The 27,927-nt window shown below is 33.0% G+C and overlaps 3 protein-coding genes across 7 annotated transcripts; 1 reads left to right on the forward strand and 2 right to left on the reverse strand.

The window, feature by feature from the left end:
* Positions 1 to 4,432: 4,432 nt before the first annotated feature.
* LOC130933557 (uncharacterized mitochondrial protein AtMg00810-like) lies at positions 4,433 to 5,320 on the reverse strand. The gene is made up of 3 exons (XM_057863188.1): positions 5,045 to 5,320; positions 4,757 to 4,978; positions 4,433 to 4,636 (listed from the first exon to the last, which is right to left on the reverse strand). The coding sequence occupies exons 1-3, from the start codon at positions 5,318 to 5,320 to the stop codon at positions 4,433 to 4,435; spliced, it is 702 nt and encodes a 233-aa protein (XP_057719171.1).
* Positions 5,321 to 7,522: 2,202 nt separating this feature from the next.
* Positions 7,523 to 17,696, forward strand: LOC130935584 (protein ALWAYS EARLY 1-like). Of its 4 annotated transcripts, none has more exons than XM_057865387.1 (21): positions 7,523 to 7,724; positions 8,260 to 8,394; positions 8,715 to 8,834; positions 9,150 to 9,248; positions 9,383 to 9,445; positions 10,132 to 10,209; positions 10,667 to 10,835; positions 11,052 to 11,314; positions 11,482 to 11,827; positions 11,965 to 12,045; positions 12,446 to 12,732; positions 13,099 to 13,149; positions 13,562 to 13,858; positions 13,955 to 14,133; positions 14,231 to 14,513; positions 14,659 to 14,850; positions 15,535 to 15,651; positions 16,031 to 16,171; positions 16,256 to 16,462; positions 16,616 to 16,903; positions 17,118 to 17,696. In XM_057865387.1, exons 3-21 carry the CDS (start codon positions 8,730 to 8,732, stop codon positions 17,286 to 17,288), a joined length of 3,417 nt encoding a protein of 1,138 aa, XP_057721370.1. In that variant the 5' UTR covers positions 7,523 to 7,724; positions 8,260 to 8,394; positions 8,715 to 8,729; the 3' UTR covers positions 17,289 to 17,696. The 4 variants fall into 4 exon arrangements, with proteins under 4 accessions (XP_057721370.1, XP_057721373.1, XP_057721371.1 ...); XM_057865390.1 differs by having other exon boundaries at positions 16,031 to 16,138; positions 17,118 to 17,695; XM_057865388.1 differs by having other exon boundaries at positions 15,535 to 15,633; positions 17,118 to 17,695.
* A 2,534-nt stretch (positions 17,697 to 20,230) lies between these two features.
* Positions 20,231 to 27,157, reverse strand: LOC130936108 (sucrose nonfermenting 4-like protein). 2 transcript variants are annotated; one of them, XM_057866098.1, is made up of 14 exons: positions 26,923 to 27,157; positions 26,369 to 26,727; positions 26,080 to 26,167; positions 25,441 to 25,620; positions 24,476 to 24,583; positions 24,318 to 24,377; positions 24,136 to 24,225; positions 23,474 to 23,608; positions 22,557 to 22,701; positions 22,310 to 22,483; positions 21,643 to 21,706; positions 21,487 to 21,556; positions 21,270 to 21,387; positions 20,233 to 20,877 (listed from the first exon to the last, which is right to left on the reverse strand). In XM_057866098.1, exons 2-14 carry the CDS (start codon positions 26,491 to 26,493, stop codon positions 20,786 to 20,788), a joined length of 1,449 nt encoding a protein of 482 aa, XP_057722081.1. In that variant the 5' UTR covers positions 26,494 to 26,727; positions 26,923 to 27,157; the 3' UTR covers positions 20,233 to 20,785. The 2 variants fall into 2 exon arrangements, with proteins under 2 accessions (XP_057722082.1, XP_057722081.1); XM_057866099.1 differs by lacking the exon at positions 26,923 to 27,157 and having other exon boundaries at positions 20,231 to 20,877; positions 26,369 to 26,723.
* Positions 27,158 to 27,927: the final 770 nt, after the last annotated feature.

Here is a 27,927-nt window from a genome sequence, read left to right on the forward strand (position 1 = left end):
AGTCGCTTTCGATCAAACTGACATGACTTAGGGAGAGAGTGCAGCATACTCTAGTTGAGGCAAATCCGACCATTTTTCGTCAGTACACGAGGTGTTACATCCTCTATTGATAGGGGTTATCTGATGATAGATAAGTCGAACAATCAGGTGGACATTGGGTGCCTTCTCTTGTTGGCTGACTTTGATCAGTGTCGCAATTTATCTTGGGAATCCGCTGTGCTTGCATGGACATATTACTCGTTATGCTCTATAGTACATCGATCCACGACAGACATTGCAAGATGCATGTCGCTACTTATGTCATGGATATACTATTATTTTCCGGCATGGTGCCCATCTGACAGAAAAATATTGACTTTTTCGTTGGCCATGAGGTATACATTTATTAGCTTCTCATGTCGTCTTTCTTAATAGTTAATATTATTTTCGCATAGAGTCATATATAACTTGTTATTGTTGCACATGGCGATAGGTTGATAAGTATGGCCCAACAGAGTATAGACCACTTTGAGGGAAGACTCCTTCACTAGCGTCTTTGGTTGGATTAGTTGACGTTCGATGAGGTTAGAAAATTTTCTTTTATTTCATAGTAAATGAATAAAGTTATTTGTATAATGTTGTTTCATGATTAAAAATTTTTTGAACATTTTACAGTTTCGATGAACATTATTTGATGACTCAGATTTGTAGGCCATGACACCAGACTGGCTGAAAGATGACAGGGAGATCCAGACAAATATGGCATTGGTTCCCATGATTTGCTTCAATTATATTGAGGAATGCTAACACTTGCAGGTTCTTATCTAGCTTATTTGAATTTGTCGTACTCTATCTCGTTTACAATGTAAATGATTTGATTATGGTCGTACATTGTATGATTACAAAGTGTTCATAACACACAGTGGAAGTAATAAAGTAATTTTATTTATCTATTTTGTACTTAAAATTTTATCGAAATAAGACAGGTTAGATGTCAATACTTAAGTACGCTAGTGAATAAGACTTTCTCCTTCGATAGTATGAAGGCATTATGTATCTACACCGAGACTGATCCTTATTGTCAACTCCTTAACCAATGGATTTAATTGAGAAACCTCTTGCAACTCCTTGCACTAGAAATTCTTCACCAAGAATTAGACTATTTTGTGTATGTGGAGGTAAAAGAAAAATTGTTGTGTTTTCTTATTCATATTTAAAATTTATCATAGAATAAATGATTAATTATTTAATATTCTCAATTATCATATTATTATATTTATGGTGCTAGCAAAGAATATAATAATATTTTATTTGAATTAATATAATTATTTATTTGATTAAATTAAAATATTAATTAAATAATTCTTTACCAAAGATTAGAACACTCGTTATTGTGTGACCTCATAGGTTCAATACTAAGTGGGTAGCAAATAAGTTATATTAAATTTATTAATCAAGGTTGGCGTCTAGCAACACTTTTTGACAACCCGATAGTGTGAACTAATAATATTTTGGGTTAAGTATGATTTTAGTCTCTAAGGTATAGGCAAAAAATTTTATTCATTCTCAACATTTTTTTGCATACAAAATCATTCCTAAAATTTATCTTAATTTTAAAATCGCTCTTTTGAAAAAAAATACCCTTCTTCCCCAATTTATCTCAATCCCTCATCTTTCCTTTTCACTTTATTATGGATGTTGGGATTTCTAATTTGTGCAAAAGTCAGAGCAGGATATTGGGTTTTTTGAAAAAAAAAAACAACTGTTGTGATATGGAATTATGGATGCCTGTCAATAAAGTATGACTTGTTTCATTAAATGGACCGGTCAGTTTTTTAATATTGAAAGAATCACTCTCTCAAAACAAATTTAATTAATGAAGATTGTAAAGTTAGACTTTGTATGTATATAAATAGAAAAAGTAAGGCTTAAAATATATATATGAATCATATAAAGTAGTGAATAAAAACACAAACATAAAAACACTTCTCTACACATATGTATTCTCATCAACATATGAAGTAGTGAATATATAATCATTTTAATAATATTAAGATAATAATATTAGTGAATATTAATATTAAAATTTTTTATTTATACTTTTTTATTTTATATTTATTTCTTCTTTTTTATTTATCTATTTGACAACACGTTATCAATACGAGTCTCTGATTAAAATTTAGGAAAATTCGAGTAATAAAATTTTATTATGTCAAAACTCTCATCTTAAATTTAATACTCTTGATATATCTTAAAACAATTATTTATCATGGATATTAGATGCTGAAATTCATTTCGATTCAATGGATCTTGGAGATACCATTAAGGCTGAAAATAAAACATCCCAAAAGAATAAAGTCAAAGTCATGATCTTCCTTCGTCGTCATTTTGATGAAGGATTGAAAAATGAATATCTCACACTAAAAGATCCTGCAGATCTATGAAAGAACCTTGCAGAAATGTATAATCATCAAAAGACAGTGATACTTCCTCAAACATGACATAAGTTGACACACTTGCATTTACAGGATTTTAAATTCATAAATGAATATAATTCAACAATGTTCCGAATTAGCTCACGAATGAAATTATGTGGGAAAAAGATAACTGATAATGACATGTTAGAGAAAACTTTCTTGACCTTCCATGGCTCGATTATGCTCCTGCAGCAGCAATATCGAGAAAAAGAATTTAAAAAATATTTTGAACTAATTTCTTACATTCTTGTTATTGAATGAAACAATGAATTGCCTTTAAGAAATCATGAAGCACGCCCGATTGGCACTGCCCTATTTCCTAAAGCAAAGTATTTTTGAGGATCTTGAAGGAAATATTGGTCATTTAATCAATGATAGAAAAGTTTAATATTTTAGTTCGTTAAGTACTTATGTAAATAAATAATGTAAAAAATTTCTTATTAAATTTTATTTTCTATGTATTTAAATTTCAAATATGATATATAAATAATATTTAATAAAATATTAATGTTTATGTTTAAGAATTTTAAAATCACTAAATATATCAAGTTCTATAATAATAACAATAATAATAGTAAAATTTTTAATATATGATACTATATACAGTGCTTCTTAAAAAATAATTCCAATCAAGAATACAATTTTATTGTGCATGTATTTTTACTCATTTTATTATTATTATTATTATTATTATTATTATTATTATTATTATTATTATTATTATTATTATTATTATTTGTCTTGGAAGAAAATGATAAGGACATATAATGAAGATATTTGCCTTGCGGATACTGCAAGTTCGTATACTATTCTCAAATGTAATATATATTTTACTCATCTTGTACCAAAAGAAAAATGTGTTAATACTATTATTGACTCAAGCAATGTGATAGAAGGCTCCAGAAGAGCTATAATTTTGTTTCTCGGAGAAACAAAATTCATAATAAATAATACACTGTTGTCTACTAAGTCTCTAAGGAACTTATTTAGTTTTAAAGATATTCGTCAAAATGGGCATATTGAAACCGTAAAATGAGAGAAATCACGAGTACTTATATATCACAATTCATGATTTAAATAAAAAGGTTAATTTAAAAAAGTTACCCCCATTTTCATATAGGTTATATTATACTAAAATTAGTGTAATTGAATCACATGTCATTATTAACCAGAAGCATATTAGCCAAAATGAATTTATAATTTGGCATGATCAATTGGGTCATCCTGAAATAACCATGATACGGAGAATTATTGAAAATTCTCATGGACATTCGTTAAAGAACAAAAAGATTCTTAAATCTAGTGAATTTTGGTGTGCTGCATGTTCTGAATGAAAGCTAATTTTAAGGTCATCACCAGTAAATATTGGATTTGAGTCTCCTGAATTTCTAGAAAGGATTCAAGGTGATATATGTGGATCTTTTAGATATTTTATAGTCCTATTAGATGCATCTTCAAGATAATATCACATGTGTGCTTATTATTTTCTCGCAACTTGACGTTTGCAATATTACTTGCTCAAATTATTCGATTAAAAGCACAGTTTTCAGAAAATCCAATCAAAATAATTCGTTTTGATAATGTTGATGAATTCACCTCTAAGTTTTTTATACTTATTGTATGGCCAATGGTATAAATGTTGAACATCCAGTAGCTCATGTTCATATACAAAATGGACTAACAGAGTCACTTATTAAACGACTCCAATTGATTGCTAGACTCTTACTTATGAGAACAAATCTCCCTACCTCTATTTGGAGCATGCCATTATACATGCTGCAACACTTATTCGCTTAAGGCCAACACGTTACCACCAATTCTCTCTGAAAGAGATTAATCCCCCCGTCCATTTCATTAGAATAATCCATTTATATACCCCAAATACAAGAGTATAATTACGCTATAAATAGGAAAACTAAATATACACTTAACCAAGATGATATACATAATCGGTCTGAATATATTTATCATATATTCTAACACATTCTCGCAGTCGAAGCAGGAGGTCGCTGAATGTTGAGATTGTCCCGAAAATCCTTAAATAACACCAATGGAAGACCTTTGGTGCATATATCTACAATCTGATACCGCAAGGGGACGTGTAACACACGAACCTGACCACGAGCCACTTTTTTCCGTACAAAATGTATATCCATCTCAATATGCTTAGTGCGTTGATGCTAAACAAGATTACCAACAAGATATATGGCACTAACATTATCGTAATACACCAGTGTAGCCTTCTAAATAGGACAATGAAGCTCCAACAACAAGTTTTGCAACCAACATGACTCAGAAACCACATTGGCAACCCCTCGGTATTCAACCTTTGCACTAGAACGGGATAAAGTAGCTTGACGTTTAGCGGACCAAGAGATCAAGTTATCGCATAGAAAGACATAATAACCCGATGTTGAACGCGATGTATCGGGGCACCTACCCCAATTAGCATCAATATATGAAATAAGAGTAGATGTGAAAGATGAATAAAGATAAACACCAAAATCCATAGTACCCTGAATCTAGTGCAAAATGCGCTTAAGAACGTGCATGTGTTCCTCCCGTGGGTCATGCATGAATAAGCATACTTGTTGCACCGCATAAGTAATATCGAGCCTCGTGAATGTAAGGTATTGAAGTGCCCCTGCAAAACTCCTATAAAGAGATGGATCCTCAAAAGGTTTGCTTGTAGTATCACCGAGTTTCGATTTTGTATCAACTGGAGTAGGAGATGACTTACATAATGACATGCCGACTCGATCAATGATTTCAGCAGCATATTTCTTTTGAGATATAAATAAACCACTTGTATGACGAGTGACTGCAATGCCCAGGAAATAGCTCAACAGACCCAAGTTCTTCATAGTAAATTTCGAGTTAAGAAGAGATATGATAGATTGACGGAGCTCATCTGAGGAAGCAGTCAAAATAATATTATCGACATACAATAAAAGATAAACCATAGAAGTAGCGCAGTGATAAATGAACAAAGAATAGTCTGAAATACTATGAGAAAACCCAAGAGTATGGACATAGTCATCAAATCTCTTATACCAAGTCCTCAGAGCCTGTTTCATCCCATAAAGAGATTTCTTCAGCAAACACACAAATCAGATCTATTGGGTTCCCGGTACCCCAAAGGTTGATAAATGTAAAAAGTCTCCTTGAGTTCGCCACGTAAAAAAGTATTTTTGACGTCAAGTTGATGAATCGGCTAAGCCTTCGAAAGAGCCAAACTGAGAACTGCGCGAATAGTTGCCAGTTTGACTACCGGACTAAACGTCTCACCACAGTCCACATCCACCTGTTGAGTTTTACCATTACCTACAAGACGAGCTTTATGCATCTCAAAAGCATCATATTTTTCTTTATGAGCAAAAATTCACATAGACTGAATGACATTAACATTTGGAGGATGAGGGCACCAACTCCCATGTCTTATTGTCAATAAGAGCATTTTATTCATCATCCATAGCCAGTTTCTAATTTGGGTCACGAAGAGCAGACACAGAATTACGGGGTAAAGGGGATTTAGACACTGATGTAGAAAAGTTGAAAGACTTCTTAGGCTTATAAATCCCATGTTGACTCCTAGTAACAGGTACTGTGGGTAGATTAGATTGAGAGATTGGAGTTGGGCGAGGAAGAGAAATAAGTGGGAGAGTGAAAGTAGAAGCTGAGCTCGGTAAGATAGGCTCAAGAGTGGTAAGAAGGGATGCGACTGGTGAATTTGTTGGAGTAGTGAAATGATAGACCACGTAGGGAGATGGCTCATCGTCCAAAAATAGATAAGTGTGATTTTAAGGAGTATGTACTTTGCAAAGAAAAATTGTGTCTCATCAAATAAGACATGACAGCTAATGATGATTTTTCTAGATGACAAATCAAGTCATTTATACCCACGATGATGTGAAGGATACCTTCAAAAAAACACAAGGAGTTGACCGGGGTTGAAGTTTATTTATGATTGTAGAAAGAATAAGAGGATAACATAAATACCCAAACATTCGAAGATGGAAATAAGACTGATCCTTTTGATAAAGAATGCGAAGAAGAGATTGATAGTGTAATAGTTTATGAAGAAGAATATTGAGAAGATAAGTTGCCATTTGCAAAGCATGATGTCAAAAGGAAGGAGGAAGAGAAGTATTGGCCAATAAGTACAAACAATGTTGTTATGATATGTAATAAAAATTATAATTTCTAAATTCACTAATATTAAAGTCTTTATAATTATAAATATGTAATAAATATATTCATAAATTAAGTTTTTTGAAATAAAATAATAAAATCAACATTATCCAAAGCAAAATAAATATTGTCCAAAACATATAATTAAACATCTTTAAGTTTATAATCAATTAAATATAAAACATAATCCAAAATATAACTTAAAACATCTTCAATTATCATCTTCATCTTTTTGTAGATCACTAACATCATAGAAATTTGTAAAAAAAGACCCTGACCCTAAAAACATTGGTCTCGGCGAAGAAGTCGACCCCGTCCTACCGAAGCCCGCCAAATGCTACGAATTAGGCGATGCGAGTTAGATAAACTTTTTAAATTTAACGATTTCAAATTTACAACCTAACCCGTTTTTTAGCGGGTTACGCAGACTGACTCGGCAAATTTCAGTCTGTTTGTCACTCCTATCTAAATCTAATTCAAAAGTAATACCAAATAAAAATAACAAATTTAAATCAAACAGAATATATCTCAGTTGGTACCGAATCGAAGTCTTGAACTCCCCTAGTGGCCCTGTGTCTTGGTGTTGGTGGGGATAAAAAGAAATTCCGGGGTCAAATTGACAATAAGCGAGAACCTTGGGGTTGGTGCGGAAACTTACTTTAAAGATGCAGTACCAAAATTTCAAATATAATCGTCTAAAACGCCAACCAGGACTTCCCTATGAGTCGCACAATCAAGACTGTCTAAAAGACACACCCGGGTACGTGTAGGGTAACGAGCAGCCTAATACGAAGGTGCATGGTTTCCCACAGTCCATAGACCGTCTTCATCCTTCACCATGATAATGATACACGCACTGCTTCAAAAAACAAAAGAAAAAATATCATTTCAATTTCATTCATTGCATTTTGCATCCCTTAACCCAACCCAAAACCCAAACCATATATTGAGTTGGAGTTGGCGGCAATCGCTCATTCTTTTTTCTTTTTTCCCTTCTTTCTCATTCTCTCTCTAAACCCTGTCTGCCATCAAGTTTCTCTCTCTTCTTCTCGCATATGCTTCGAACCCTACAAAACGGTGAGAACTGCAGAGCCAAATTTCACTTCCCGATCTGTAATTTAGGGTTTGAATTCCATGCAAAGAAGCAATTTGCAGCTATCTTTGCTTGATTTTAAGAGATTTGGCTTCTTGACTGTTTTTGCTGATAATGTTGCTGTTTTTCTTCGGATGAGCTTCTAATTTCTTTTTCCGTTTTCGTTTTTCAAAAAAGAATAGCTCTTACGTTATTAACTCTTGCTATAATCTGTTTCTTCTAGCTCATTCGCGTTTGCGTTTTTCTTTCTAAGCTGCGTTATTTTGTTTTTCGTTTTCGGTGTGTGTTCGCGCTTACGATGCGATAGTGAGAATTATGGTTTGAATTCGGAGACGAGGAGCTTGATTACTCACTGGATATGTTTTATGTAGGAATCGAAACGAGTAAAATTTTCTGCTTATCTTGCTGGATTTGGAAGTGCTTGATGTGTGTTTCAAATTATTGTACTGATTTTACGGATTTAAATTATGCTTACTCTCTCAGTCTGCTTTTAATTAAGTTTTTAAGTTTTTGGTGCAGGGTTCACGTATTTCAGATTCAATCTGATCTAAGCTGATGTTGGAGCTGGTGATCAATTAGAAGCAATTTTTGTCGGGGCAGAAGTGTAGTTCTTGATTGCAGACGAACATTTCTACCTCGAGGAAAATTTCTAGTGTATGACTATAATTTATTTATACTGTACTTTTTTTGTTTGTAAAATATGAGGGCAACAATAAGAGTGATAATGATTTGTTGAACATTTTTCTTCAAATTTGTTTGGAGTTAGCTATATCTTTAGTTGTATATCTCGTTGGAACAAGCAAGAAGGGTGAGGATTTTGGATGCATATAATGTGGATATTTATTGAATGGTTGTCATAGAGCAAAGTCTGTCTGTTATATTGCAATTTTTTTGCATTATTGATCAGTTTAATGGATGATTTTCTTAACTTGGCTTGTGTTCTGATTTTTTCTCCCCCAATTAATTCGTCGCAGAAAGATAAAGAATTTATGGCTCCAACTAGGAAGCCTAGAAGTATGAATAAGCGATTCTCGAGTTTAAATGAGGTCTCTCCCGAGAAAGAGGGAATGAACTCAAATAAAAATAAGCAAAGGGTACGTTTCATTTTATTGCATTTATATTTTGAGGCAGGCCCCAATTAGGCAGGAGTATATGCAATGTGCCTTGCCATACTCCACGTGGTACGGTCAAAACAGCCGTTGTTACGTAAATAGCATGATAGTTGTTGGTCATACTTAACATTTAATGTTGGTTCATTAACTTATTGTTATGTATATGTATTTCACATGATGATAGGAGTTTACGTTTTGTCGTTTTCTATGTATAACTTCGATTAATTCCATTCCATTACACTACTTGCTTTGGCCATTGTTTCTTTTCTTGTTTAAAGCCTGACTTTTTTAATGCAGAAGAAAAAGCTGTCGGATAAATTGGGATCTCAGTGGAACAAAGATGAGCTAGAGCGTTTTTATGAGGCATATAGGAAGTACGGAAAAGACTGGAAGAAGGTGAGCTTCTGATTTGCTGTTATTTTGTCCCATCATGTTGCTAGTTCATTGGAAACTTATCTTCAAAAATTGACCATAGGTAGTAGAGTTATTAATACTATTCTCCATTCTGATTACTTTATTTGGATTTCCAGGTTGCTGCAGGTGTACGCAACAGATCTGTTGAAATGGTGGAGGCTCTTTACAATATGAACAGGGTATGGTAATATCATAAAAGTTAGTGGGCACTGTGCTGTTACAGGCCATGAAACTCGTCATTATATACTCTGCTTCCTGTTTTACAATATATATTGTGTGTGTTTTATTTTTAACTTTCTCATCTTATTTGGGCTTATTTAGATGACTTCTTCTAGAAATGATTAAATGACTCTTGATTTACACCTATGGATGGCTCAGACTTTTGTTTTTCCTGCCCCTTTTCCTATCCCCTCCATGCTTGCTTCTTATATTAGATATCATCCATGATTATCAGTTTGTCTGATTGTAATTATTAAACCGCAAAATGTGATACTCTTTCATAAATCCCATAATCTTTATAGAGGATTGCCCCTCCTCAGACAAGTTGAGAGATTGGAAAGCTATGTCTCAAAGATAGCTCGTGTGATTTTTTTTTTTTTTGGCTCCCGTATAGAGGACCTCTTAATCTCTATCTTGTTTTGTTCTTCTCTCTATCTTAAGGAAATCCTTCTTTTATAAAATAATAATAATAAAATAATAATCATAATAATAATAATAATAATACATACATACATACATACATACATACATACTTCCTTCCAAGGTTCTTACTTCTGGTTAATGTGAACTGACTTTATTAATGTTGTTCAGTGCTTCAGTTCTTTCGTTTTTATGTGCCACTGAAACTACTTGTTGTAACTCTTAGGCTTACCTATCTCTGCCGGAGGGAACAGCTTCTGTTGTTGGTCTCATTGCAATGATGACAGATCACTATAATGTGCTGGTATGTCTAAAGAGTTAGATTTTTAGATGAAGTTTATTGCTCATTTATGCTTCTGAAATTCCATTATCACTGTGACTTTTGCCTATTTTTATCCGAAAGCAGCTTTTCTTCTGAAAAACACTTCTGCAATAGCAAACATTCAGCTTTCAGAAAGAAGACTGGAACTCACAGTCTTTAAAACAAAATTTAAAACATCTGTTTTGGATATTGCCAATGTCCTGCCTTGTAGTATGATATTACCATATCTTTTCTTAAGCCGCTGTCATGGCAATAGAAGTGATGTAATTCATTGTTAAATTTGGATTTTACCTCTGTTTGAGAATTAAGACTTACTGATTTTTGGAGAAGTTGATTTCTCCTGAGTTTGGTTTGGATTTTCTATTTTCTGCTCCTAATTGTTTCATTGGCGTCAATGATATGTTTCTGAGTTGCAATCTTCTGTACTTGTAATCGACAGGAAGAGAGTGATAGTGAAAAAGAGAGTATTGATTCACCAGGATCCCGAAAACTGGTGAAACGAAAACGTGGAAAAATTGAGCTTGGTGCCTCAAAAGATTCTGTCCATACTCAGTCAATTGCTTCTAATGATGGTTGCCTCTCTCTGTTGAAGAGAAGACGCTTTGATGGTAGTTTACCTTCGTTTCTGCTCTGGCACTGATATAACTTGACCATTATTGAACTCCTCATCTCTTCCAATGGATGTTAACTAGAATTGAACATGCAACTAGTTACTAGTATACTTCATTTCTACTTCATCAGGGTCTATATTTCAAGTTTATTTTTCATACTATATAATGAATTATACAAAATTGATTAATGTCAATGGTTGTTCAACTAATCAGGTAGCCAGCCTCGTGCAGTCGGGAAAAGGACACCTCGTGTTCCAGTTTACTACTCTTATAAGAAAGATGAAAGGGAAAATTATGTTTCGCCTAATAAAAGAATGTTGAAGTCGGTCTTTGATGCTAATGATGATGAAGTTGCACATGTTGCAGCACTGGCGTTAACTGAGGCTGCAAAAAGAGGTGGCTCTCCTCAAGTATCCCAAACACCACACAGAAGATCACAGCAGAAGTTCTCTCCTGTTCAGAGCTGGGAAAGAATGGTATTTGACTGCTGTTCTGCATTTCGTCATCTGTTTGTATTGGCAATGTTATTGCTTCAAAAATAAATTTAGATTTTAAATTTGTGAATAAGAATAACCATTCAAATATAAGTTTTGTGAAATTTGATTTTTTGAAATTTTTTTTATGACTTTACTATGTCTACCAGCAACAATCTGGGACAGTTCCTGCCAAGTTTTATGACACATCTTTGGATGAGGAATTCATGGAAGGTAGTATAGAAAGCAGGGGTGCTGAAAATGGGGAACAAGCTAGAGATACTAGCTCCTTGAAGGATATGGAAGGTAGTGGCACAGTTGAAGTTAATCAGAAACGAAAAAAGGTATATAGAAAGAAAGAGAGAAAGGAAAATGTTGGAAACCATCTTCTTGATGATGGCGGAGAAGCATGTAGTGGCACCGAAGAAGGACTTAATTTTAGCTTGAAGGAAAAAGTTGATGTTGAGGTTACTAATGCAAAACCTCAGAAAAGGAGTAAGAAACTCTTCTTTGGAGGTAATTATGTCACTAACATATCTATGTCAGCTGCTTGTGCAAAAAGCAGATGTATAAGTTCTGTTCTATACCTTGGGCTTGAGCAAGTTTAACTTTTTCACCCTTTTATAGTGACAATATTCACTTATTTCCTCCAGCTGATGAAAGCTCTGCCGTGGATGCTTTGCATGCTTTGGCTGATCTGTCATTAATGATACCGGCGTCTACTATGGAATCTGGTAAGTGTGGTGTTGCTTTCTGATATATTAACAGTAGCATGCAAAGAGTGACAAGATGACATAGTTATATCCAATAAGAAAAATTTTCAGTCTCTAGCATTTTTGTTGTCAATGCAATTTTTTATACTTCTATTCACTTAGTTTGGAATGATTTCCTCGTTATGGTGCATTTTGATGACCCAATTGCTTGAGACTGAGAGCATGATAGTCTATAACAAGAAAAGAAGCATGCAATTTCTAAGTTCTTCACATTGGAAGGCATGGTTATTAGTTTGGATGAATTTTTTGCATCTTTTATATTATTCAGGCACAAATACCTTGAACTTCAATCTACTTGTTGCTACTTTTGCCCATGTTTATTGGTTTATTAATCAATGTTTCCTCTCCCTTTTCCATCTAGAATCATCTGTCCAGTTGAAGGAAGAAAGAGCAACTGTTGATAAAGACGAAAAGCCTGCTGTGCCGGAAGTCACATCAACCAGCCAAAACAGAGATAAAAGTAAACTTAGTTTCAAACAGAAGGTCGTTCCTTCAGTTCGTGGAGTTGAGCTTTCATCATCCAGAAAGTCTAAAGTCGGAAGGACAACAATAAATGATAAGGAAAGTAAGGCTCTGTTTGAATCAAAAGAGCTGCTTCCCACTGATGATAAAACATGGAAAAGAAAGCGCAAACCCATGGTTCTAAAGGTAAACACAATTTGTAATTCACAATTTATGCTAGTCATAAGATTTTACAAAAGTAGATTTTGATTAAGTAGATGTGAATTAATGATGTAGAAGGATGATCAGGATTTATAACTGCTGCTTTTCTTTCTTAATTTATAACTATTTATAATGGCACAGACAATCTCTGTTTATGTTTCATGCTTTATTTTTTTGTTCTTTTCTTTTGAATTGCTATTATTTAGTAATGGCGGTTTTCAAAATCAGAATATAATTAGAATACCACGTGATTTTGTATCCCTATATGAAACAATGATCGGATATTATATTTGACTTTCTTTAGTTCCTCAGTTGAATTGATTGCACCTCTTATCTTTTTGTGGCTCTCAGCTGGCCAATGCAAAGCATGATTCTGATCCAAATGATCCATTAAATGATGAGGTATGGAAATCTTTATACATTTATTGTTTTTGGAAGCATACTTGACCTTTATAGTCTATTACTTTATTGAGGTGGCAGGGATAAGTAGTAATAGTTTTATAGTCTTATGCATAGGTCTGTTTCGTGTTATGCTTAAAGTCTAGCTTTATTTAAAAGAATGGGGATTCAACATGGTTCGAATTCTAGACTCTTTAGTTAGAGACTCTGACACCATATCATGACATGAACCATCTCTCCTAAAAGTTTAATCTGTTATGTAGAGGCACAGTGGTTAGAAGTTATTCTGGTCCTATTTGGCAACGTGTTAATTGTCCCAGAAAATTAGGTTGATATATATACTCTATTATACTATAAAAGATGCTTGGTATGTATTCATGTTGTACTTGTTAAAGATATTTTGCATGCCTTGTAGGCTGTAGATGAAGAGGACAAACCATTGATTAAAGGAAAGCACACTGGTCAGACATCCACTCCAGCAAAGCAAAAGTCAGTAAGATCATCAGAAAGTTCTCTGTGTGCTGACCAGAAAGATTTGATCGTATCAACTGCAGAAGTTCAACTTGTTAGTATACCAACTAAACGAATTAGTAAACGTAAAATGAGTTTGCAGAGAACATTTATACCCAAAGAGAAGTCTTCTGAGAACAAATTAAAAGGTCAACCTAATAGGTATTCTAGCCCACCCCAAGATAAGGCATCAATTCTAAAGGTAAAAGTTTTGCTCAATTTAAAGTATTTAGCTCCTGAAGCTTAGAGGGATATTAATATCTTCATTTTTTCCCCTTTTCTAATTTGTTACATGCAGGAAAAGCTTTCTAGTTGCTTGTCATCTTCTATGATTCGCAGGTGGTGTGCATTTGAATGGTTTTATAGTGCAATTGATTATCCATGGTTTTCCAAACGGGAGTTCATGGAGTACTTAAATCATGTTGGACTAGGGAATATCCCAAGATTGACTCGTGTTGAATGGAGTGTCATAAAAAGGTATGAAATTCAGATGTGGCTTGCATATCTACTGCAAATTATTTAAAGTGTAAGTATATAATGAGAAAAACATTTGACACTGCATTTGTCTCTGCAGTTCCCTTGGCAAACCTCGCAGATTCTCTGAACACTTCCTTCGAGAAGAAAGACAAAAGCTTGAACAGTACAGGCAATCTGTTAGGAAACATTACACTGAACTGCGGACTGGTATCAGGGATGGACTACCAACAGATTTAGCTAAGCCTTTATATGTTGGACAGCGAGTAATTGCTCTTCATCCAAAAACAAGAGAGATTCATGATGGAAGTGTGCTTACAGTTGACCATGACAAGTGCAGGGTTCAGTTTGACCTTCCTGAATTGGGTGTTGAATTTGTCATGGTAACATGATCTCTTATATTCATCATTTCATGCCTTTTCTTTTTCCCATACTCTAAGAGGTAGTTTCAAATAAGTCCAAAAGGTTTCTTCCTCGCTAAATGTAAAAATTTCTTGAACCTTCTAATGAGTAGAATTTTGCATGCAGGACATTGATTGTATGCCTTTGAATCCATTGGATAATATGCCAGAAGCTCTAAGGAGGCAGGTTGGTGCTTGTAAATTCCCTTGTATAAGTAAAGAACCACAAATGGATGGAATTTCAAGTTTTGGGGGCTGCCTGACATGCACTTCAAGCAATCCTGTAGAGAAAGCACCCAATTTGGCTAAGCAGGAAAAGGTTAGTTTGCCTATTGATAATGAGGATCAATACCCTGGTTGAGTTTTAGATGTTCTTTATCCCTGATGATATGGTTATTCCTTTTTCCTTCCTATATCACCTACTTTTCCCTTTAAAACAAAGATTTTTTTATTATTATAATATATTATATGCTCCATTTATCTCTCATCTTTGGCAAGGTGAGGGATTCCAGTAGTTTTTTTTTTTTTTTTATGTTTTTTGCTAATTAAGTTTTCTTTGGGTTACCCAACAACACTACATAATTAGCAGTTTGTAGGGTAGATCCATAGTTGCAACTTAAAAATTGTTTACTTTGTTTGACTGATGTAACAACCTTCAAGTAATATATTTTACAATTGTTTCTCACTGATACATTTGACTGAATGAAGTCTATCAAAAAACAGTTAACTGGATGAGTTAATCACTACTTGTTTTTCTTGTCTCCATAAAATCAGCTAATGTGAATAGAAGTATTGGCAACCTATCAGACACTAATAGGATACATGTTTGGCCTTGGTATAATACTTGTGGGTAGAACTATAAAAATTAGGTGTTTGTTCTATGGTATTTATTTCCTATGCTTTTCCACGTCAGCTGATTTTGCAGGTTTTACATGATGTGTCCCAGAATTTTAAAATTTTTCTTACCTTCCTCAAGGTTTAATTATTTCAACTCTATATGCAGCAAGCAGTGGGTGCTCAACCATGTAACATGACAGACCATCAAACCAAGGAAGCTAACATACATGCCCTTTCTGAGCTGACACGTTTTCTTGATAAAAAGGTCTCCATGGGCATAAATGTATATTTGTTTCCATGCAGTAATTTTGGAACTCTTAGGGTGTGTGTGGTTCAAGTATTACTTTGTTACAAAGATTCCATTCCCATGGGAATTAAAGATACCCAAGGAGAAGGTGGGAATTGAAATGATGGTATTTTGGTTCCCGGGAATCAAACTTGCTTAGAAATAGCTTTTCAAACTTTGAACCAAACATGGGAATATGATATTCCCATCTTAAAATTCCTAGGAATTATTTATAATTCCTCCAACCACACACACCCTTATAATTCTCCCTCGTGGTTCATTTAGGTGCTTTATTGGCATCTATTTGGATCCATCTGTATGTAGATTTCTTTTGCCTATTGATAAGCTTGTTGACTCTCTTGTGGCAATCTTACAGGAAATACTGTTAATGGAGCTTAAAAATAGCAACAATGCCATATTGGAGAACCAAATTGATAGTGGCAGCTTTAAAGATTCAGAGGCGCTCGGGAAACATTATGCCACGGTACTTGTACAGCTAAAGGAAGCCAGTGAACAGGCATGTGGCTTCCATGGGTTATTATTTATCACAATATTGTCCTTTGACATCATAGTAACTTAAGATTGATTATTTCATTCTCAGGTTTCTAATGCTCTGCTTCATCTGAGGCAACGTAATACTTACACAGGAAACTCCCTACCACTGAAACCCCAAGCAAATTTAAATGTCCATGATGGCCTTCCTGGTATGTTGGATGGTTCTCTGGCTCAAGAGTTAGGATCAACTGTTATTGAAATTATTAAAGGATCCAGGGTAAAAGCACATGCAATGGTGGATGCTGCATTTCGGGTATGGAGAACTAGACATAAAGTCATATGTAATGAACTAGCGATTTTATCCTAAGATCCCTGAACCCTGGTTGAATACATTTTATGTCAACTTTGTTCATGTATTACCTCAAGCTATGTGTTTCTAAAATTTGTACTTGATGATGTTATTCAGGCCTTAGCTTCAGTGAAGGAAGGCGAAGATGCTTTCCTCAAGATTGGACAGGTATTGGATTCTATCAATTATCAGCAGTTGGCCCCCAACACTTCCTTGCCTGCAATGAAGTCCCAAGAGCAAGGGAATGGAAGTCTCGATAACCATACTCGATCAATTTTCTCTTCATCTGAGCCTTTACTTGGTGATGTATCTGGTCAAAAATTGCGTAATGATTCTGACAAAGTAGACGCTCAAATTCCTTCTGAACTCATCACTTCCTGTGTTGCCATATTGATCATGATTCAGGTAATTTAGGTTATAACATGCATCAACTTATCATTTCCAAATGTGTTAAACATTTTTCTTGTTACGTGTCCAGAACCTGGACACAAATTGTTCGTGTGGTCTTGAGTGAACATCTCTTTTTGCTAACCGTTTTGCCTTTCAACTTCAGTTGACGTTTATTACCATGTTTCTGAAAATACTAACCACATTTTTGGAAACTGTTTCTTCAACGCAGACTTGTACTGAACGACAATATCCTCCATCCGATGTGGCTCAGATATTAGATTCTGCTGTCACCAGCCTGCATCCATGCTGTCCCCAAAACCTTCCAATTTACAGGGAAATTCAAATGTGCATGGGAAGAATTAAGACCCAGATTTTAGCTCTCATCCCAACATCCACATGAATTGTCGAGTTTCTATGAGTTGTATGTATAAAGGATGCTGAAATATTGCTTCGAATGACATAAAGTTCCGAGCCAACCTTGTAACTTATGGCTGTTATATCAAGTCAAGGTCAACAAGGCCAAGCGGTGGATTTAGGGAAAAGAATGTACTTGACCACCCAGGTGTTGTAATTTCTTTGTATCTAAAATAAATTTTTGTTTAGCTAGAATAGCTTTGGAATTGGGATATTCTTTTAGCCCTAACAAATAACAATGGCGGGCACCCATTCTCCTGGCTCGGATGGGAATTTTACTTTGATTGAGTAATATACATTTATTTTATGGATTTCGGCACTTGAATTGAGTGGCATTTTAGGAACGTACGCTGATAAACATAACAGTCATTACTCATTAGTATATGAATTTATATTTTTCATGAAGGATTATAAATATTTTGTTTTTTTTTTTTAAAGACACTTAAGATTTTAAATTAAAGATTCAACTTTTATGTAAATTTATATCATGTATTGTAATAATACTATTTCTTTAATTGTCTCTTCCAAAGTTCAAATTTTTATTCTTTGACCACAATTATAAAGAACCAAATTTAAGTTCAAAATTTTAAAGTAATTAGCCAATAAAATGTCGCTTTAAAACTAAAAACTAGTTTATTCACCCTACTTACCCTACTTAAATTTTTTGTTTTCTTGCGAGAAATTTAATTCTTTCATCCTTGTTACTTTTACGGGAAGGAGAAATTTCCCTAATGAATCAGTCTAATCATCCTCTAAGCTATTTCGAGAAAGCAATAATAATATTAATATACGCAAAAAAATTCCCCCTCAATTAATTGAAATCCAACCCTTCCCATCTATATATCTATCTATTTTTATTATATAAAAATTTATGTCAAAATTTTTGTACATTAAATTTAAGTCATTTTTATTTTTTTAATAATGTCACGTCAGTATATTTACTTACTTGGTAAAATTTAAAAATCAATCAATCAAATTTTAAAAAATTAAAAATTAAAAAAATAAAACCATAATTCCCATAATTAATTAATTTATTACATATTATTATTTAATAAAAATATAAATATTAATTAAATACAATAATCATCTACATTAAAAGTGTCGTAATAATATTATCATAACAAATTTTAAATTATAAACTATTCAAATTTCATATTATTTGACATACTTATATATCATGCATTATGAAAAATATTTACACTAACAAATGAAAAAGAGTCTATTTATTTAAAAATCATTCTATTAGATTATTAGGTACAAAATAAAAATATTTATTGTATTTTTAAAATAAATTTATGAAAAAAATACTCTTATTACTTTTACTATTTATATTTTTTTATTATTTTATCATACTTTACATATAATTATATTTTAAGATCTTTATAATTATACTTATTTAAATATGCTATTTAAATTAAAGAATCAATTTTGATCATTTTTCAGCACTATTTTAAGTTTATATTACATGAGATATTGTCTGACAGAATAAGTTAAAAATATTAACAGATATTTTTATTTTGTGCTATTTAAATTAATTTTATTAAAAATAATTTATTCAATACATATACACACACAATACATATTCTAAAGATTTTTAATCTTACTATTATAGATGTCATTAAAAAATTATATGCATTAGAAGAAGAATAATAAATAGATATCAAAGAAAAACCTATAAAAAATACAAAAAATAAAGTTTTTGTGTCACAACATAAAATATTATTAACATATATTTTTACTTTATGCTATTTAAATTATTCTTATTAAAATAGCTTATTCAATATATTATATATACACACATAATAAATATTCTAAAAAAATTTATTTTACTATTATAAATGTCATTGAAAAACTATATGCACTTAAAGAAAAAGAGTAAGTAAATGTCAAAGAAAAACCACAAAAAATATTAAAAAAATAAAGTTTTTATGCTACAACAAAAAAATATTACAAATTCAAATTATAAAAAAATTCATCAAATTCTATCAAATTATACCTATCATAAAATTTTTTTATCAAATTATAAATTACTAAATAATTATTATAGATTCAAAATTAAATTAAAAATTTTAGATCAAAGTGCTACAATAACTTTTGTGCTATTTGATAGAGAAGTAAAAAAATGATTGGATACAGCTACCTTAAATCTAATTACACTCTAAGATAGCAACGGCACTCAAACACCATCCCAATTGAAAAATTTATATAATTTCACACTTATATTTAAAGTCAAAGTAAATGATTTTAATTATATTCTCAATAATACATTATTACCAAGACATTTGTCCCAACAAAAAATACCAAAACTCAACTCCTATTACAACAAATAAAACAGATAATACAACAAAAATTTTATTTATTCAAAATATCATTTATATTGCTCATTTATATTCTTCATTGATTATATGAACTAACTTCACTAACATTAATATCATAAGACCTAGATGACATACAAATCAAGAGATTACAGAAAAAGAAAAATAAACGAATTTAAGACACATCTTCAAATGAAGAATATATATACAAAGATAAAACAAAAAGAAAAGATATTAGATAAAAAAATGTATACAAGTCAATAGTTCAGAAAAAACATGTTTTTACAAGAACATATGATAGAAAGAAAAAAGAAACTCCAACAACAACAACCAAAAAAAGAACAAACACCATATAAAAAAATTAAGTTCGTCAATTAAAAAAATATAAAAATAAAAATAATAAATAAAGGTATAATTCTATACAACTTCAATATAAAAACTTTTGTATTATGAAATATTTTAAATAAAAAACACATCAAATTTAATATTAATTTATATATAGTATAAATAATGTTTAAACAATATAATACTTTATAAAATATATCATATATTATCATTAATTTATGCACAAACTCACTCTAGTTTAAGTAATAATGATGAGAGAGAATATTTACAACATCGTTCCTTTTTTGGTTCTTGGTAATTTGTAACATCATTCTTCACTACAGTGTAATGTAAGTGACAGCTCTATTAAAAAATAAGTCGTTAAGAATACCAAAAAAACATAAGTCGTTAATCAACGTTTCAACAGAAAAATCTAAATTAACATCCAAAAAAATAACATGAAATTACAACCAGCCAGCAAAACAGCGTGCGCTCGCTGCATGCGATCTTTCTAGCACCTTTTTTTTTCTTTCTTTCTGTTGTTTTTTTTTTTTTCATTCACTATTCCTTTTCTAAGTGTCTACATGATTTCTTTTAGCACTGGACACACATTGTAGATGTGCCGGCACAATGGAGAAAAAGATTTCATTAAGATCTTCAAAGGAGAAAGTTGAAACTAAATTTACAGAATTTTCTCTCCCATTTTGTATCCCTAAAAGTGAGCAACAAGAACCAAAGATGCCCATCCAACAACTCTAAAATGTAAGCAAAGGAAGGAGAATTGCTCAGAAAACAAGTGCCATTAAACTAAATCCATTCTTCCAAACTGCTTTTCCCTTCCCAGTTAGCCTAACAAGAATTTGAACACGTCACTTAAGGAAATTATCCCTTCCACGCGCTTGCTGCCAGCTTCCACAATCACAAGTCTCCTAACTCCTGTAGCAAAAATTGAAGAAAATTGGTGCAAGAAAAAAAAAACAACCACCATACTACGGATACACGAAAAATCAACCACTTATAGAAAATACATATTAGTTAAACAACACATATATTTATATTTTATACACATATATAGTGACTGATTTTGTGTGTGCACATAATATTTTTTAAAAAATAGTAAAAATCTTTCCATAGACTTGTTTTTAACAAGTATAACCTTTCTGTAATTGATGAGATCTTAAACAAAGCTAAAAAGAATTAATAATTTGAGTTAGTAGAACAGATAGTTAATTCTTAGTCATATTAACCAAAGTGTGTCTACAAACACCCAATTTAACATCCTCTGTTCTTTTTATAGGCAATGAGCTTCTTGGTAAAGAAGATATTACCGGGATTGGCTAAACGCTCCATAACTTTCTGCAATGAATCAGACTTCAAACACATATGACATCTCTGGCCATTCCAAAGCCCATAAGGAGAATTTGCATCTTGTCTCAAAAGCAATGCCTATAACCATAACGTGCAAAGATTTAGTTTCAGTTTTTGCTGACAAAAGAAACCAAACAAATGTAATTTTAGTCTCAAAAGCTACAAGGTAGTGATTACCTGATGGATACTGATCTCATCAAGGGATATCCGAGCATAAGCTTTATCTTTAGCCAACGCCGTAATATCACTAAGAAGAAATTTAACAGCACGTATAAACTTAGGTATAAATGTGAGAATCACACACACAAGGATTCGAAGAATAAGAGATACTACCTTCTTGAATATATATCAAGCAAAGAATCATTATCGTCCACAATTGGTATTGAGCTAACTTCAGCTGCAAAAAGAAAGCATATTCACATAGGATATGGATATTCAGACACTAAGATAAATTGTTCGAAATGTATAATGCAGCTAATAAATACTACATATGAAATCACAGATTATAAAGTTTCCCAGTTCAACTGCAAGAGAAAAACGTGTTCACCAAATATTGTCCCTCTTGCCGAAAACTAAAATATCATAAATACGTATTTTTGAAACAAAACATACATTTTGAAAAAGCTTAAGTGAGAAATGGTCTACCAATCTGTACTCCTGATCAATGAAAATTACACAAATTGATTTGACAATTTCAGTCTGACCTGCAATATACAAGATTTGACAAACTAACTGTTTCCATTGAGTGCAAAAATGAAAGGTGACACCATGCACAATTACCAATCTTTCCTACATTTATTTATTTTTTATCCTCTTTAACATTGATAATCAGTTTTTATACTCAAGGAAGTTCGAAAGAATCACCATGAATCCCCCCCCCCCCCTCTTTTCTCTCCTCTCTTTCGTTTTTTCATGAAAAGTTGTGCAGGAAAGACAGAGCAAAACTTGGAAACTTAGCAGAACAAACATCAGGACAACTTCAAAACAGAAGAAAGTTCACCTTGAACAAACATTGACAGAGCAGCACCTAGCGATGCATTTGGCCTTAGCATTGCAAGTGGCTGTCCATTTAGTTCCCCAACTTTAGGCAACCGTGTACCCAAAGGTATTGAACCAATCGGTGAGCGAAGAATAGGCAAAGAACCAGATGAGTACTTGAAATGCCTGCATATACCTGGAAATTTAAGTACATCTATTAGTTCCATTGTCCAAATCATTTTCTACAATCAATAGATCTAGATGCTTACATTTTAGAACTCCTGATAAGGAAGACAGGTGTAGCAGCTGATGAAATGAACCATCATCTGCAGAAGAATGGATGATAGGAACTGTTGACACCTTGTTTTGCAGAACTTTCAAAGCAACTACTTTAAGACATTCATGAGGTCCAGCCTGAAGATCAAAGACAAAAACAGAAGGAAGTCCAATCAGTGAAGATTCAAGACTTCACCTACAGTGCTTTTTTATGAAGAAAGAATCATAATCAGAATGAAGTACAGACAAGTTAAAATTCTTCAACATATGCTGCTACACACTGTGAGCCTTAGCAAAACAATTAGGTTGCCAGTTGTGACATCGAGGTCACAGATTTAGATCCTAGAAATAATCTCTGTTTACAGAGATAAACATGTGTATGTCTATTCTCCCCAAACCCCACAAGGTGCAGGCTTCATGCACTGCGAGTAGAGGGCTGTGCTTAATACTACTGCACACATGAATCTTCCTTTACACTTGCTACATATATCTACTTAAACAATCTTGGGATTCTAAACTGGTATGATGTCTACATAAGATAATGTCTTGCTACTTTTGATTGTCGTATGTTTTAAAGATTACACACATATATTCAGTTTGGTTCAGTTAACATTGATTAGTTTGAATGTCCCAGGCCATAAAAATCACATTTGTGTGTTTGAAGAGAGAGAAATTAAAACCAGTGCTTAAGTAGCTATATAATTCTCTTTTCATTATACACATCTTGTCGTATAACTTATTATTATTTATCCACCACATTGCAAATGCATTCCTGACTATGTTGAGTGAGCACAAGTTACAATCCTGAACCCTCCAACGTACATAAAAAGATGACTATCATGTGAAAATATGGAATCACAAGAATCTTATATGCATTAAAATTTTGCCATAAGTGCTCCGGAACACTTACATAAACAAAACGCCAAGGATATGATCCCCCATTACTACTAAGTGTTCTATGATGCTGTAGTTTTCCCTCTTTCCAGGCTGCTATTGTATGAGTTTCAAGTTGTTCTTCAGTCAGATTTGATCCATGATTTCCCAGCTGAAATTATGCTAGTTACACAGCTAATGAATAAACCGAAATATGCATCATGCATTCCACTCTTAAGAGTAGCTTATGAATTAGAGACACCAAAGATTAGAAATGAACAATCATAAAAAATACAACACCAATGCATGTGAGCAAAGATAAACCAAGCATGTCTATGAGAAATATTCCCTGAATAGCAAATAATCAACGACAGAGATGCCAGAACTCAATTTTATATAAGCCACATTTACTAAAGCTTGTGGTAGAAAACAGGAGCAACTATCCTTAATTCATTATCTTCCTCATATTTACTTTCAACCATACTTGGATTTAGGAATCAGTGAAGCCACTACATGTAAAAACTTTCACTTAAAATTTTTTTTCCCTATCACTTTTTAAGTTCTTATTTAGATCAATTGTACCTGTTGTTAAGTAGCTTCAAATGTTAACCCAATAAACTATTATTTGAAGAGTCCAATAACGACTGCAACCCAAAATTAAGCACAAGAGATTTCCATAAAATTTTGTTCCCCACAAACCTCTTTCAACATTAGAATGAAATCCATTGCACTGAGCACTCCAACAAACTGGCTCCTGCAATAATCCCATAGAGGAGCAATAGATATGCCCTGAAAAAAGATTATTCTACTACTGGTAAAACTCGGCCGGCAGATGATATGCATTCATGGGCATGGGTGTGTTCATGCAAAGAGAAAAATACCTGTTCATAAAGCACATGAAATGCTTGCTTAACTGGTAAATTTATATCCAAGGCAACTACCTGCAATATAAATAAAACTACAAATGAGCTGAAGTCAATTTCTATAGCTCTTACTAAATGATGGCATAAGAATATAGAGAACAGAAAAGTATTCAAACCTTCCCTGAATCTGGAAGTAACTCGTAAGCAGTATGTGTAGACAAGAATTCAGATACACGGTGGCGAGAGACCTCAAGATCAGAATCTGACATACTTGGATTAGCCTCCTGGTAAATTTCTCAAGTCAAATAGTTTCTTTAGTGTAACCTAAGCCCTAAAGTTTGACACTACAAGGACTACGGAATAAAACTGGACATCATGTATAATGAGATAGGATATAGAAAAAGGAGGAAGATGTTTCACTTCCGAGCCAAAAAGAAGATATAAGAAACATAATATGATCTAAGAATTCAGCAAGAATTATATTTGCCTCTTTTGATGGATTTCTTTCCCAATGCCACCATGTTATAAAGAAAAGAAGTCACTTTAGAGTAACAGACCATCTGTATTTGTTCTAACTAGACGATAAACTTCACCATAGGATAAAATATGGCCTTAGCAACAGGGGTTTACAATCATGGTTTGGGAGTTTGTTCATGATTATTACATATTTCCAGATGTTTCCAGCTCAATTTTTCTTATACTAGTTTGGAAGGGGACAGGCAGGCAGCTCCTCAGAAGAGCAATTTGTGATAATTATCTCCAATCTATAGATTTAAATTATAGCTGTCTTTCCCATATTCCCCCCTCTTCCGTCAGAATTAGACATAACTTCTTCAAAATTCATTTTAACTTACAAGTAGGTTTCAAGCTGACACTAACAGGGACACAAAACATGCATTTATTTTTCTAGAAGGAAAGCCACTCTTGAAAACCAGTGATGATCAGACTAACTTTAAAGACCAATCAGATAGTCACTCTCACAAGCCAGGCTGTTAAGAGGGGAGAGACTCTACCTTAAACACAGTTCCTTAATATGGCTAATGTTGGACTCACACTCCTATGTTAGTTAGAAACTTAGAATACTATCCAATAATTAAACTACAATGCCAAAACAGGACAAAAGTAAGAAGTGAGGACTTACCACATGCCCAAAGATAACACTATCAACCTCCATGTGAGATCTACCAGGTGTTTCAGAACTCAAAATGGTGTGCATATCTGGTTCTCGCCCTAAATAAATAGTATTAACTACTCCATAGTTCCCACTTACAACTGGTTGCTGCTCATCGTGGCGCCACTCACCATCGACATTAAATTTGTACTGCACATTGTTGGAAAGAATATTAGCCGTGTCAGCTTGAATCAGATATACATTCCATATTATGTTAAGAATTAGATATTAGATATATTTCACTATATTTCCCCATTGGGGAAAGACAACTCATGTGCCTTATTTGAAGCCTCTGTCAACTTTTACCCATACATACAGTCATAAAGTGATTAACAAAACTCATAAAGAAACCTTGTCTGTTTCAGCCTGTTCTAAGTTAAGCTTAATCCCAAAAGGTTTAACAATTCACTGACAATGACAGGCACATTCCTCCTCCTCCTTTTTTTTTTGTCGTCCTCACAACTTGAGTAAACATAACTGAATGATCTCATTCACCTACTCTGATCTTCAAGGATAATGAGGTTCAAATAACCTAATTTTCATTAGTAAATGTTTCAGCATATTAAAATTATTTCCTCAAGCTTTCAATATTCAAAGGGGACAAATAACCTGATGATATCCAGGCATTAAAGGGCAAGTAACTTGAAAGACTGAAGGGCATCCCTCCATAGGAGACATTAGTATATGTTCCGACCATCTGCGAATAAACAATTCAACCTTAGTAAATTAATTCTCCCACATAAATAAGAAACTGAAAAAATTAAAGGAATTAGAAAAAAAAAAAGAGAGAACCCTTAGAATACAAACACAAGCACATTCTCACATCTACCATGTAGCATGTTGAATAACAAAGAACTAGTCTAGTAGCAATAAAGAATTTGATAATACATGTACCTACCTCGTGAAAGAACCACTTAGATATACCCTTTTTCCCCCATAAGGCCAAACAAACCGCTTTGGAATCAAAATGGGTCCTGACACTCCACTACCCTCAAATCCTGTTTCAGCTACTGGAGCAAACATTTCCTCTGAAATTCGACACCCCACAATGCAAAAGCACTCTCCAAAGCCACAAAAAGCTATATCAAAATCACTTCTCTGCCACGGGTATCCTCCACAGCAGAGCAGAGGAACCCTCCCCTTAATTCTCAAACATGCAGTGTAGTGTACCTTCACAATCACCACCACCACCCCTTCAGACCCACTAAACCCAGAGGGCTGTAAATCAAAACTCCGTGATCGATGATAATTAAGCACCTGAAAAATCAACGAATTACGTCAACATAATAATAATAATAATAATAATAATAATAATAATAATAATAATAAATTTTAAGTAATCCAAAGTTCCACCATTCAATGGGCACAGTTTTCAGAAGTTGTGCACAATTTGGATTAGCCCATCTCAGATAATAGATTTTTTATTCAAAAAACGAAAAAGTGAAATTTTACCACGAGATTCGAAGCAGCGGAGGTCCTGAAATTGGGTCCGAAAGCAATCTAGGATGTTAGTAAAGAAGGGGATTTAGGTCAAAAGCAGTGTAGAGAAAAAAGAGAATAGAAAATCAAAGGGATTGAGAAATTGGCATTTGAGGGAGGGAATTGGAATTGTGGGTTGAGAGAGAGACAGAGAGAGAGAGAGAGAGAGAGAATGAGACTGGAAAAATGGATGAAGCAGCGTAGGTGAGAGAGAGAGAAAGAGAGAGGAAAACGAGAGAATGCATTAATTAATTAATAAAGCTACTAATAATAATTAATTAGTTAGTTAGTTAATTAAGTGTAGTTAATTAAGGTGGCAGGCAGGGCCTTTGGCAGCACACACAAAACAAAGGCCAAAAATTAATACATTGGGGCAGTAATTATGCTTTGTCATGGTAATTAAGAACCTTAGGCAGGTAGACATGGAATCTTAATAGGGTTAAAGCTACTTTGTTCAACTATCAATAACTATTTTTTAAAACTTTAGTATGTATCTTAAAAAATTATTAAAATCATATAAATATAAAAAAAATAATTTTTATATTTTTTAGTGTAAAATAATTTTACACGTATATTTAATTATATAATGTTACATTAGCAAAAATAACTCCTTTGTATATTGAATACACGAATAGTCATAAAAAATTATTGCAATTATACAAATATATAAAGCATGCAATTGTTTTCGTGTGAAGTTAATTATTAAGAGTCATTAAATAACAATTTAGTTAAACGTATCAAATCATCTCACAACTATTAGTTATCAATATCACATGAAGATAACTACATGTGAATTTTTAACGTAAAATATATTACATGGTCAACATATCAACAACTCTGTTAAAAAATCAACTAGCGGATAGCCAACTAGCAGTTATTTATTTTTTTTTTTTGGAAAAAACATGAACTCAAACTATTATAAAAAAACATCGAAAATCTAAAAAACAAAACATCTATCTCCAATAATAACAAACATCC

Source organism: Arachis stenosperma, chromosome 6 (genome assembly GCF_014773155.1).
Source record: "Arachis stenosperma cultivar V10309 chromosome 6, arast.V10309.gnm1.PFL2, whole genome shotgun sequence".
NCBI lineage: Eukaryota > Viridiplantae > Streptophyta > Magnoliopsida > Fabales > Fabaceae > Arachis > Arachis stenosperma.